General features: G+C 49.2%; 1 protein-coding gene across 1 annotated transcript; it reads right to left on the reverse strand.

The window, feature by feature from the left end:
• Positions 1 to 376: 376 nt before the first annotated feature.
• CLIP3 (CAP-Gly domain containing linker protein 3) lies at positions 377 to 13401 on the reverse strand. The gene is made up of 14 exons (XM_084905207.1): positions 13274 to 13401; positions 12760 to 12966; positions 8890 to 9029; positions 8709 to 8802; positions 8357 to 8518; positions 7640 to 7758; positions 6505 to 6741; positions 4343 to 4478; positions 4061 to 4189; positions 3316 to 3459; positions 3123 to 3246; positions 2899 to 2963; positions 2490 to 2562; positions 377 to 1946 (listed from the first exon to the last, which is right to left on the reverse strand). The coding sequence occupies exons 2-14, from the start codon at positions 12923 to 12925 to the stop codon at positions 1892 to 1894; spliced, it is 1644 nt and encodes a 547-aa protein (XP_084761333.1). The 5' UTR covers positions 12926 to 12966; positions 13274 to 13401; the 3' UTR covers positions 377 to 1891.
• Positions 13402 to 13618: the final 217 nt, after the last annotated feature.

Consider the following 13618-nt stretch of genomic DNA (forward strand, 5'->3'; position numbering starts at 1 on the left):
CGCAGAGTCCTGAGGCCAATAGGAACTCTCACAGGCCTTCAGGGTCCGCCTTCCACCCAATTGGCGCTCTCGCCCAATGTGATCCCGCCCCCTCACCCTCGTCCAGTGATAGGCTGCGCCGCCCGGCCCTGCGGTTACCCGTCTTCGTCTGGCACCGACCAATCAGCTCCTGAACCGAACCGGCCCACACTGCGGAGTGGGCCCGTGGGAGGGCCAGCCATGGCAACCACCGGAAGAAGAAAGGGCTGTCAGGACTCCCCGCAGTCCAGGTCTGCCTGCGGGAGGCGAGATCGAAATCTGGACTTCCTCTCTCTTCCTCCCCGACAGCGGTGCAGGGTTAGGGCTGTAATCCCCAAACTCAGGTCCGACACAGAGAAGCCATAGAAACGTCTTTATTGAAGGGGGCGGAGGGGTCATGCTGAGTTCTGGGACATGCAGTTAAGGGGTAGTCTGAGCTGTCCTTGGTAGGATGGCCCCCAGGTCTGTCCTAGACTCTGAGCTCTCAGGGTCTCTTTCACGCTGTTAGTCTGGCCTGGGTGCTGTGAGGTCATTTGGGTCAGTGACTCAGATTTGGTGTTTTGGACCTATGACCAGAAGGTGGGTTGAAATGGGGGCTCCAGGATTTGGGATCCCCTCAAGGCCTTGGGGTGCCCTTCATGTATGAGATGGAGGCTTTAGGATTTGGGGTTCTTTGGGGTTGGGACTGGGCTGGGACTCTTAGGATTTGGGTATCTTGAGATCTATGACTCAGGGCATTGAAGTCCTCTAGTTTTCAAGGATGAGCGTTCCTATTTGGAATCTCCTGATGCCTATGAATAGAGCTTAAGGTGCCATCGTAGCCTGGGATACATGTCCTGACTGCAGTCACCTTCATTCCAGGCACAAGGACTTCCATGATTAGGGTTTCCTGGGAGCTTGGGATTGGATTTTTACATTTAGGACTCCCTAGGAATTTGGAGATCCCATGGTTTGGAGGTCCTGGAAACTAGGGCTTAGGGTTATTCCAGAGGCTGTAGGACTTGGGAGCACAGGAAAATTTAGGATCCCCAGTCTCAAAATAGGGGCTCCAAATTTTTGGTTCCCCCAAAAGGGAAAGTCATTACTTTAAAAATAGAGAATTTTCTGGGAATCTGGCCTTCATACATGTTGGGTGGCTGTGGGCCATGTTGGGTGGGCTTCATACAAGGCACTGGGGCCATGTTGGGTGGGCTTCATACAAGGCACTGGGGGATTCTTGAGGGTGAAGAGGATAGGAACACTTGGGGGTTCTGTAATTCGTAGTTCCAGGACTATTGTGGTAACTGTAAATTGGAGATGTCAGTGTCTCTTCTTCAGGAGTAAGAGCAGGGGTCTTTGTAAATGGAGGGAGTCTCTGATTGCAGTATAAGAGTTTTCAGGTAACTATAGGTAATTACATCTTGAGGGGACTGATGTTAAATGTAGCATAGTGACATAAAGGTCTGTAACTGCAGCTCTGGAGGCGTGACTTGTGTTTATTTCAAGGGGATTTGATGGGGTCTTTTTTAATGGGGGAAGGTTCTGGGATGAGTGACTGAGGAATGTTCTGTTGTGGAGCATTATGTGGAGAAGGTCACCATTTGGGGTGATGTGGAAATCTGTTATTGGGAGTACTGCTCTGAGTGGTTAAGGATAGGGACTAGCCTGAAGGAGCTACACTCAGGAAATCTTTCTGGGTAACATGGGATCTGTATTTGGGCATTTATCATGGGGGAATCTGTTAATGATAGAGCCTCAGTGATTAATAAGGGTTGGCTAATGGGGATCTCTATTCTGGATGTGTTACTAGGAATATCTATCTCAGGGTGACTTGGGGGCTCCTTGTGTCAGGAGATGCTAGAGGGGCTGTCTCTTTGTCAGATGTCCAGGGTCTCTAGGACTGCATCTCCGCCCTCAGCATCCAAGGAAACCAGCAGCAGAAGAGCAATCTGGAAAGGAGAACCATGTCACTCCATAATGCAGGGATGGGAACATCTGGATCTATCTCCCTCAGCTCTTCCCCAAATGTTTGGCCTTGCTGGATTCTGCCTCTACCTGTTTGGCTGTGCCTTCCCAGGCTCCTGTGGAGGGTGTTCTGCCTCCCCTAAGTGCCCCTTAAAAATTGAAGTCTAGCCAAAACCGGTTTGGCTCAGTGGATAGAGTGTCAGCCTGTGGGCTGAAAGATCCCAGGTTCCATTCCAGTCAAGGGCATGTACCTTGGTTGCAGGCACATCCCCAGTATGGGGTGTGCAGGAAGCAGCTGATCGATGTTTCTCTCTCATTGATATTTCTAGCTTTCTATCCATCTCCCTTCCTCTCTGTAAAAAATCAATAAAATATATATATTTTTTAAATTGAAGTCTCCAGAATTTAGTGCAGGGCCTCACGCCCTAAAGACTTTTCTTGATAAGCTAGTCACAAGTTTTCCTAACCTCTATTTCTGGCCCCAACCAGAGCCCCAGACCCCTGTGTCCAATGGCCTGGCTACGCACCTGGAGATTGAGTTCTCTGATGCGATGTCCTTTGGAGTCCGGACTGTTGTAAAGGTGCGTTTGGGCTGCGTCACTGAAGGGGAGGGCAAGGTCTCAGGGGAGGGGATCACAGACCCACTTGTGCCCTCAATACCCACTCAGACTACCCACCCAGCCTCCTGGACCCCACATTCCCAATATCCATCTGAACCTTTTTTTGTCAATAATCTGTGTCCTCCAATATCTACCCATGTCTCGGGTGCCTGCCCAGAGCTTGTTGTCATCATCCCCATATCCCATAGCACCTATCTTCTTGGGGTTCCTGCTACATCATTTTCCTGGACTTTGTGTTCCCAGTTTAATATTGAAGATTCTGTAAACTTCCTCCTGTCCCCAAACTCTCCTCCCCACACTCCAGCCCCCAACTCACTTGTCACTTGATGTACTTTTTTGGCTCCGACATTGTCCCCAGAGGGGTCAGTGGATCCACCAATCCTAGGAGACATGAAGAGGGGGAGGAGTCAGAGCCTCAGAAGCCAGGGTCTGACCCGGAGATGGGTCAAGGGGCCTATGTGGAAAGAGCTCGGGTGTGGGCATGGATATCCACACTGTCTTGCTAGTCCAAGAAGAGGAGACACCTGAAGAGGGAATCACCTCTGAATTCGGGATGCTGGTGCAAAGACTCCATGCTTTGGGGGGCAGGTGAAGTATCCGACACCGAAGACGGAGCCATCATGCTTGCCTGTGGGCTGGTCTAGCTCAATTCCATACCAGTAACCTGAAACAGAAGAGTGTCAGACCTTGAGGCCCTGCATACCTGCCTCACAGCCCAGATCCCTGTACTCACCTGGGGCAAAGTCTGTCTTCCCGTAGAAGCGCACAACCCCTTGCTTCTGGCCTGCTACAAGGACTTGGTCTCCAACCGCAGCCTTGGCTCCCTCTCGCTGCTGCAGGTTACCCAGAGATGGAGATGATGGGGGCTTCTTCTTGCCTGGGGATAGAGTGTGCAGGGGTGAGGGTAGGATGGGGCTCCAGGCACCTGCCCTGGGGACCCCATGGCACCAGAAAGCCCAAAGGCAGAAATTCTCTCCTGGCTCTAATCAGGAACTTGAACCTTCCCTAGAACTGTAGGGCTTTGGTGTGGAGAGAAACAGTCCCAACCAAGTTAAGAACTGGGAGGACCCCAAAACCTTTCTCAAAGCTGAGGATATTTGGGCCAATAGAAAAAAACAGTCACAGAAGTCAGGAACCCAACCCGACCAGCGTGACTCAGTGGTTGAGCGTTGAACTATGAACCAGGAGGTCATGGTTCAATTCCCCATCAGGGTACATGCCCAGGTTGCATGCTAGATTCCCCAGTGGAGGGTGTACCGGTGGCAGCTGATCAATGATCTTTCTCATCATTGATGTTTCTTTCTCTCCCTCTCTTTTTCTCTCTGAAATCAATAAAAAAAAAATTTTAATTAAAAGAACTAAAGGTCATCTCCTAAAATTAGGGAGTTTGGACAGGAGAAACTGAGTCACAGAAGCTAGGTTATACACAGATTATGTCCAAGACTGGCTGTCCTCACTCCTCGGGTTCCCCCTCTGACCTTTGTGTTCCCTTCGGCCTTTGCCAGTAACACGGGAGAAGTCCATCCGGGGAGTGCGAGGTGTGGAGGTGACAGATGAAGGAGGTGCGTCCACTGCTTTGGAGATCTTGGACACAGAGGCAAAGAGACCTGGAGGGATAGAGCCTGGGCTGAGAGCTGTCCAAGTCTCTGCCCAATGCCTCTGCTCCATATCACCCTCCAACCCCCATTACCCAGTCACCACGTAAGAACTACAGAGTGGACCCCACCCACCACTCCTTTTGGGTCTCTGGTGGGACTGACCCTGCTTGGGAGGGCAGATGAAGTACCGGACACCACCAACACTGCCATCGTTCTTGCCCTCAGGTTCGTCCAGCTCCACGCCCACCCATTGGCCGCTGGCGAACTCGGTGGTCCCGCAGAACCGCAGTGTGCCTGTCTGGAAGAACAAGGAAGGGTGTGGCGTGGGGAGGCCTTAGGAGGCCTCGATAGGCCACTGTTTCACAGGCAGCGTGGAGGGGGAAGTGAAGGAGCCCCAGACTCAAACCTCAGCTCAGACATCACCATTTACTGGCTATATGACATAACCTCACTGTGCCTTAATGTGCTCTTCTGCAAAATAGGAGCAGAAACTGTGCCTACCTTAGAGGATTGTTATAGAACTACCCTGTTCAATACAATAAAGAGCCACTAGCCAATATATGACAATTTAAAATTAAATTAAAAATTCATTTCCCCAATTACACCAACCACATTTCAAGTGCTTAATAGCCACATGTGCCTTGTGGTTACTTCATGGGACAGCATAGTTATAGCAACATTTAAAGTTCGTAGATTGGCCAGGTGCTGAGTAAGGGATTAGTGAGTGTTGACTACTATTATCATGTAACTTTGGTCCTGGGACCTCCTGGGTCAATTTCATCTGAAAAATTGGGATAACAATCCACCTCCTAGGCTTTGACTGGTTGAAAACTTCTAATATGTAAAGTTGTTTAGCTTCAGGGAGTGTGGTTATTATAACAGCATGAGGCCCCTTTACTTAAATCTCAGTTCTTGTCTATAGGATGGGCTAATAACAAGTGCCGCTTTGGAGGGTTAGTGTGGGGATCTGAGCAGTACCTGGCACAGAGAGCACTCAGATGCACCAAGCCCTGTTCTAAGGAATTTATACATTTAACTAATTTAAACCTCATACTTCTCCCTGACATGGGTAGTTATCAGCTCTATTGTACAGATGGAGCAACTGATGCCCAGTGAGGCAGGATCACTGACTCCAAGCCTCTGAGTTGGTAAGATTTGCCTGAGTAAATCCCTGAGCCTAAACTCATAACTACTGTGTTATGCTGATTTTCTAAGGGGCAGGGATGATTATTGTATATCCTCAAACAAAGGGTTTCATCTCTCTGAGCTTCCTAGAGTCTTCTGGATTGCAAGATGGGGTAAGTGAACTCATCTTGTTTTCAGAATTGTCACATGAATTTAACTAGATCACACACAGAAAGCTTTTCAGATGGGGCTGATGCATACAGAAAGATAGGGAACAAAATGTAACCCTTGTGGTTTCTCAAGAAATAAAATCCAGATTCCTTCCAATGGCATGCAGGTCTAGTAAGATCAGTCCCTGCTGACCTCTCCACCTCATCTTCCCTGGGGCCTCCGTACCTGCTATGTCTTCATATTTTTGCAGGATGAGTTCTTTTTCATCTCAATTCATACATCACCTCCTTAGAGAAGCCCTCTTAGAACTCCCAGCTAAAACCACCTCTACCCTCATGCAGGGATAATTTACTAAATCCAAGCATTTACTGGTTCCCAAAGCCCTCGTTGCCATCAGAAATGATCTTAACTTGTTTACTTTATTGACTCTCTCTCATTAGAAATGAAGCTCCATGAGAGTAGGGCTGGATCTGACAGAGCAGTTTATCCCCAAGAATGGGCTTGGTCCAGCAAAGGGCTTACGAGACACCAGTACGGTAAATGAATCAAAGTTGGAATGCCTGGATGAGGATTCTCTCTGTTCTCTGGACCTTTTTACCTGCTCCCCTACCTGAGACCCTCTTTTCACTCCTCATCCTCAAGTAAGTACACCTTGTGTCACACCCCTGACTGTTCTTCCAAAGTACTGACTACTCTGGGAGCAGGGGGGCCCTGATTGGAGACCACAAAGCTCAGGGGACCCAGATGGAGCAGAGCTTCACTGACCACTCTGATTGTGCTTCCCCATGATGCCACCACTGCTCTGGACTGTCACTGGCAGTTGATGCATCTGTTTCTCACTGGACTGAGACTTCAGCCCAGATTGGAACACAAAAGAAGCACTCACAGAACAACTGTTAGGTGAAAGAAATAACTGCGGATCATTAGAGGGTGGGCCAACAAAGGGAAAGTCTGCACACTGCCCAGTGACCCAGTCCTGAGGGATGAGGGCTGAGTCCTGCCCTTCCCTACCCGGTCTAGTCCCTGACCTTCTGGCCATCCAGCAGCACGCGGTCTCCCAGGCGCAGGCCCAATGTGCTGAGCATGAGATTGCCTGGGACGTTGTCATAGTTGGGTAACGTGACCTTGGGGAGGGCGCAGGAGAGTGGCACGGCCTCCTCCAGCAGTGTCCGTAGCTCCTTGGCCACCAGTGCTGCCTCTGCCTTGTCCAGGGACATGTCCATGGGGTCTGGGACCACCTCCGCTGGCACCTGTCCCTTTCGGTTCTGAGGACCAATGGAAAAATAGGGACGAGGACTCAGTGGCACAGGCTGCACCCCCACTGAACCCATGCCCCAAGACCCTGGGTCAGGTGAAACAGAGGTGGGACTAGGTCACACTTTGGGTCAACATGGCACTAAGAAGGGGTGGGACATTAAGGTACAGACCACGTTCCAGGGAATCCATCCATGAGATCTCAGGCTAGAGATGTCAAGTAATTGTGAGTGGGACTAGGGTGGAGCTGCTAGGGACTGAAGGTTATGGTCAAGTGTTGTAGGGTCACACCTTTAGGGAGGCCATGCTCCCAGAGACCACAGGTCAGGAATGGGGCCATGTGAGAAATGAACACTAAAAATAGACTCCTATAATACTGAGTCAGTTTTCCAATTGAGCCATTGGGAAAGCAGGTGAGGCAAAATCTTAGGGGCACAGGTAACAACCCAAGATATATGTTCCTGGGATGCTGCAGAGTAACTCATATTAAAGATAGGACCTAAAAATGGATGGGTTGGGTCAAAGATCATATTGAGGGCTTAAGCTGGGCCCAACCCTCTCATTCACCAAGAGTCTCATTCAACTTTTTTCATGATCTCTAAATACTGTCTACTCAAGGTGACAACATCAGCCAGGACTGAAAGAAGTCCTTGCTGGGTGACCCTGCCTCAGTTTCCCCATTGTAAAACAGTACTCCTAATATAGTTCAACTGCCATATCATGAACACTAACTAAATGTCAGCTATTATGTCGTTTGTTGAATGTACAGATGATCTTTATAATGTTTTGAGAGCTTCCAGAGATGCAGGTGGTCAGGGCCCCCCTCATCTTCCGCAGAGGCCCGCTGCCAGAAAGGAATGGGGGAGGAAAGAGAAGGAAGATAAAAGTGCTGAGCCAAGGTGGCAGTACCCGCAGCGCCGGGTTGGCACCGTGCTCCAGCAAACATTTGGCTGCACCCAGGCACAGGTTAGAGGCGGCGATGTGTAGAGCTGAGCCATGGTTGAAATCACTGCATGTGGAGTTCACCACTGGGAGGTGGGCGAGAGGAGAGATTTTGGTAAGTGTTTTACCTTCCAGCCTCCATCTCTTAACAGGCTCTTAACCTCCCAACCCCAGTGCCTTCCATAAAATTGGCCCTTCCCTGCAAGGTCGAGCCCTGTCCGAGGGTATGAACCACTGAACCCCATCTCCAATGCCTCTAATATATATTTTATTTATTTTTCACAGAGAGGAAGAGAGAGGGATAGAGAGTTAGAAACATCGATGAGAGAGAATCATCGATCAGCTGCCTCTTGCATACACCCTACTAGGGATGTGCCCGCAACCAAGGTACATGCCCTTGACCGGAATCGAACCCGGGACCCTTCAGTCCGCAGGCCGACGCTCCATCCACTGAGCCAAACCGGTCCCGGCTTCAATGCCTCTAGTCTCCAGTCTCCTACTATCTCTCAGTTTATTCCTTCCTTTCTGCCAAGCCCAGGACTCAGTTTGGCACCATCATTTGGCATCCCTCCTTCTTCATACCACATCCCATCCCCAAAACCCTGGGCACCCTCCGTCTGCTCCCAGGGCCTCTTCCCTCACTGGGTCCTGGCCTCCCACCCCAGCCTGGACTTCACCCCTCACCTCGAGGCCGAGCACCCTTCAGCAGCACACGCACGAGGTCGGGCACATCAAAATAGGCTGCATAGTGCAGCGCGTTCATGTTGGTCCAGCGGCTGCGCAGGGTCACGTCTGCGCCCAGCGCCAGCAGCTGCTGTGAGAGGCGCACTGCTGCAGCGGGGTCTCCTGCATAACAGCCCGGGTCAGTCATGGGTGCAGGGCATGAGGAATTTCCTGGGCTTCGGGGATGGCAATTTGGGATCTTAGGCTGCAGATTTAGGGTGGGGATCTGAAAACCAGAGTTCTGGGTGATTTTGAAGGTGTCGGGTCTGGGGCCTGGGTTTTGGGCCATGTGGTTTGGGGTTTGGACCCTCACCGACTCCATGGGCCCCAGCCTTGCAGGCATAATGAAGCAGTGTCATGTCAGTCAGCCCATCACGATCATTCACATGGCAGCCTCGACGCAGAATCTGGGAGTACCAGAGGACCAAGGAAGGTTACCCAAACAAGCAAGGGACCCCAATCCTCTCCCTCCTTGGCTTCCCCAGTGTTCTTACCTCATTGCCAATGACATCAATCTTGTGCTGTACTTGGGGTACCCACTGGCGCACAATGGCAAACAGCTCAGGGATGGTAGTCTGCGGGTCAACCAGAATCTCCTGGCATGCCGGGTCATTGGGGTCGAAGAAGGTGAAAGCTGAGGTGGTGAGAGGTCTAAAGTCATCCAAGGCAAGCTGACCCCTCCTCCAGAGGAGCTTAGGATTTTGCTTTTAAGACCCTCCCTAACTAGGGTCTCAAAGTAGTGGTGCATAGACCATGAGGTTTCAAAGTCAGGAGGTTTCACATAAAAATCTGGATGCCCACTATGTCTTAAAAAACTGGAAGACTGCCGAAACCGGTTTGGCTCAATGGATAGAGCGTCGGCTTGGAGACTGAAAGGTCCTGGGTTCGATTCCGGTCAAGGGCATGTACCTTGGTTGCGGGCATATCCCCAGTAGGGGGTGTGCAAGAGACAGCTGATCAATGACTCTCTCTCATTGATGTTTCTAACTCTCTATCTCTCTCCCTTCCTCTCTGTACAAAATCAATAAAATATATATTTTTTTAAAAATAAAAAATAAATAAAAAAATAAAAACTGGAAGACTGAGCAATCCCCATGGAGCAGCAAGCACCACCTCTTGAAACAAGAGTGTGGTAAGGAGTGTAGCACCCTCATGTCTGCGTGCCCAAGGAGGCTGTTAGTGCACTGTTGCCTAACAGAACATGGGGACAGTTTGGACAAATTTCAATAATAATAATAATAATAATAATTTAATACCACCATTTGCCCACCATCCAGAACTGAAATATCATTGCTGACATGTATACATAAGGAACTGTTTGACATTGAAATTGGGACTCAAAAGAACTGGTGGCCCAGAAAGAAACTCACTACAGACTGATTCATATGCCTTTCAGCATAACGGTTATTGTTTGTCTCATTTTTGATTCTTATATTTCCAGTAGGACATGATCTCACTCATCTAGGGGAAATGGTGAACAACATAGACTAATGAACAAGAACAGACCCAGAGATAAGGAGCCATGGGTCAGACTGTTGGACCTCAAAGGGAGGGTGGGGATAAAAGGGAGAGATCAACCAAAGGACTTATGTGCATACATATGAGCCTAACCAGTAGTCAAGGACAATAGGGGGATGGGGGCATGAGTGGGGGGTGGGGTGGGGGTTTGGAATGGGGGGTTGAGGACAAATATGTGATACCTTAATCAATGAAGAAATTTTTAAAAAGAATAAAATAATTTAAATCATAAATGCTGGTTTTTAAGAAAAATCTCCCCAAGTTTTCAAATGCTGTGCAATCCACATAAAATGTATGCATGGTTAGGATCCAATATGTGGCCAGCCAGGGTGGTGCCCAGAGGAACTTCCATCTTCCCTATTAGACTGATGAGTATTACTCTCTGTAGTAACATCAGCACCCAGCTTAGGACCAAGCACATGGAAGAAACTCAGTACATGTTGGGTGAGTGAATGAAACATCAGATATAAAGCCCGGAGAAGTGCAGCACAGAAAGCGTCTCCAGGAATCATACCTGTGCTTTTTTTTAAAACCCCAGTAACAGCATTCTATGGCTCAGAATCCTGACCTTGCTCCCATTACATTCAGAATATAGACCACAGTCCGAAACTCTGCCTACAGGACCTGCACAAACTGGCCTGGCTGTTCTCTATTCTCAACTTCCACACTGGCCTCCTGTCCTTCCAACACACCAAATTCTGTCTTAAGGATTTTGTGCTTGCTGTTTTTCTTACTTGGGGCAGTCATCTCTAAGATCTTCTCAAGGCTTTGCAGGTCTTTGCTCAAATATCACCTCTTCAGAGAGGCTTCCCCATCACCCTGTTGAAATCAGCACTTCTGCCCTTCTCTCATCTCCTACCCATTTTTATTTCTTTAATCACAGCACATATCACTACTTAACTTGTTTACATCTTCCTCCCTCTTTTCCTATTCTCCTCTTTTTCCTTCTTCCTTACTTTCTCACTAGTATCCCTCATTAGGATATAAGTCTATGTTCCAATCTGCCTTGGCCACCCTATATCCTCCCACACACTCTTTATCCCCAAAGCCCAACACAAAACCTGGCACAGAGTAGGTGTTCAGTCAATCTCTCTGAAGTAATGTACAAATTTAATAAACAAATATATAAGTTCCTCTTGGAGTCCACAGTAGCCCTCTCTCTGTCCTACACCACATTTCCAGATTCCTTCACCTGTGACCAATCCTGCTTGTTTTCAGCCCAGACCCTCTCACTTCCCACCAGACCAAACGCCCTGGCCGTATCCAGCTGCATTTCCAAAGAGACTTTCCAGTTTCCTGAAGTGGAACCCTTGTCCCAGACATACAGATAACTTCCTTATTTTTCTACCAAACTGAGGTTAACCTGTTGCCTCTCTGATCCACCTCTAGTGGGTGACATGTCCCTCTAGTTTCTGACCCTCACAGCCAATGTCTTCTAAAAACTCTTTATATTCAACTCCAGCTGAGCCCCACCCTCTCTACCTTTTAAACATATAAATGAGACCCATCACTTCTCTGATTTTAAACAATCCCTCTAATGCTCTCTCCCAATCATACTTAGAATGTATCTGAAGTCTTCACTGTGGCCTTTAAGCCCCATTGCCAACCTCTCACCTCAACTCCGATTTCTCCCCAACTACAGCTCCATGAGCTGCTTTCTGTTCCTAACTCAGTCCTGTTCCAAACCCAGGGCTCTGCACTTCCTGCTCTCTGCCTGGAACTCTTTCTCCATTGATTCTCCTCATGCTCTGGGTCTCAGCCTAAATGCTACCTCAACAGCAAGACCCACTCTGACCTCTCTGCCTCAAGTTGCTTCCCTAGCCATTCTCTATTTTCTTCCTTTCTTCCTTCCCTTCTTTCTTTCTTTTGCTGTTGTTGTTTTTTTGTTTTTGTTAATACTCGCCCAAGGATATTTTCCCATTGATTTTTGGAGAGAGTGGAAGACAGGGGAGAGACACAGAGAGAAACATTGATGTGAGGGAGACACATACCAGGGATTAAGCCTGCAACATGGTACATGCCCTTGATGGGAATCTAACCTGGGACCCTTCAGTCCACAGGCTGACACTATCCACTGAACCAAACCGACTAGGGCTCTATGTATCTCTATCTTTTATTTCTTTCATAGCACTTACTCTAATCTGAACTTACCTGATTTATTGATCTGTTCATCATTCAGTCTCTCTTTTTCTCCTGAGAGAAGGGATCATGCCTAGATTGCTCATCATTAAATCTCTGTCACCCAACATAATGTTTGTCACAGAGTAGTAGCAATAGATAAATATTGTTTGATGATTAGATATTTCCAGTTTCTCTAGGAAGCACCCTCTCAGCTCCACACCCTCCTTCCTCAGAACCTTCACTCCAGCAGTTCCTCCTATAGTTACCTCTCCTGGGATTCCCTCTCCCTAGCCCTTTCCTGATTAACCCCCAACTCATCCTTAGGTCTCCCTCAAATGTTACTTCCTCAGAGAAACAATGTCTTAAACTCTTTCAGTATTCTGTTCTTGGCAAGCACAATTTCTCATCATGTCATGTAATTACATATTTATATTATATTATACTTGTTACAGAGGTCTGTGAGTTCTCTCAGGGCAAAGGCTCTATCTATCTTGCTCCATGCTATGCTACCAGCTTCTAGAACAGAGCCAGGTCCACAGCAGACTTTCAACAAATGTTTGTTGAATGACTAAATGATGTATCATGAACCAGTTTTGAATTATTCCAATTCCATTCTCCAATGAATGAATGAGTGAGGGAGGGAGGCGTTTGGAATACAAGGATTCAGCAGCTAAGAGACTCCATCTAAGGCTCCGGGCTAGATTCTAGGGTGGAAGAATGGTTACCGTAGTCCTTGGGAAGGGGGGCAGGTGCTGAGGGGTGCACAACAGGCTTCTGTCGGCGCTCCTGGGTGGGGCTGGGGACCTGGGGAACCTCCTCATCCTCCGCATCCTCTTCTTCCTCCTTGTCCAGGGGCGGGGGAGCCATAGGGGTAGGATCTGTCTTAGTCATTATCCTCGGTGACCCTCAGCGGGACAGCCTTCAGGCAAATCCTGGAAGCAGAGGTCAGCTAGAGAGGGCACCCCACAGGCTCCCGCATCCCAGTCCACAGAAGCTCCAAGGGCCTCGCATTCCCAGCTCTGGATGTGGAGCAATCGTAAGGATACTCGTACCCACCAGAGGACCCTAATATGTGGGCCAGTGTCTACCACTTCCTGCAGGCCCAGCCCCTCATTCTTTTATCGCGCCAGGGCCCTCGGTCTAGGCCGCCCCCTCCCCGGGCTTGTTTATCTCTGGATGCTGGATGCTGGGTGCTTCGCCCCTCCCCTTCTCCGCGGGCCTCACCTCTACGCATCTTACCTTGGGCAGACGGGGCTGGAGACCAAAGCTGAGACTGGGGGGACTGGAGAAATGGGTGTCAGTTCCAGGGGAAGTGATGGGTGAGAAGGAGAAACAAGCCGGGGGTTGATGGGGGGTAGAGAGGGAGGGGCGCTGAAGGCGCATGCGCACTGTTACCTACAACCCGGCGAGGGGGAGGAGATGCTGGGAGGCTCCTCACACTGCTGGAAAGGCTGGATGCGGGCGATGGCAGGGGGACTGACACAGAGGATGGGGAGAGAAAGGAAAGAAGTGAACACGAAGAAGGGAGCGAGACATGGAGACGGAGAGATATGAAACAGAGGCAAGGGTAATGGGAAAGCGGAC

The sequence above is a fragment of the Pipistrellus hanaki genome (genome assembly GCF_964339955.1).
Source record: "Pipistrellus hanaki genome assembly, chromosome: 15".
Lineage (NCBI taxonomy): Eukaryota > Metazoa > Chordata > Mammalia > Chiroptera > Vespertilionidae > Pipistrellus > Pipistrellus hanaki.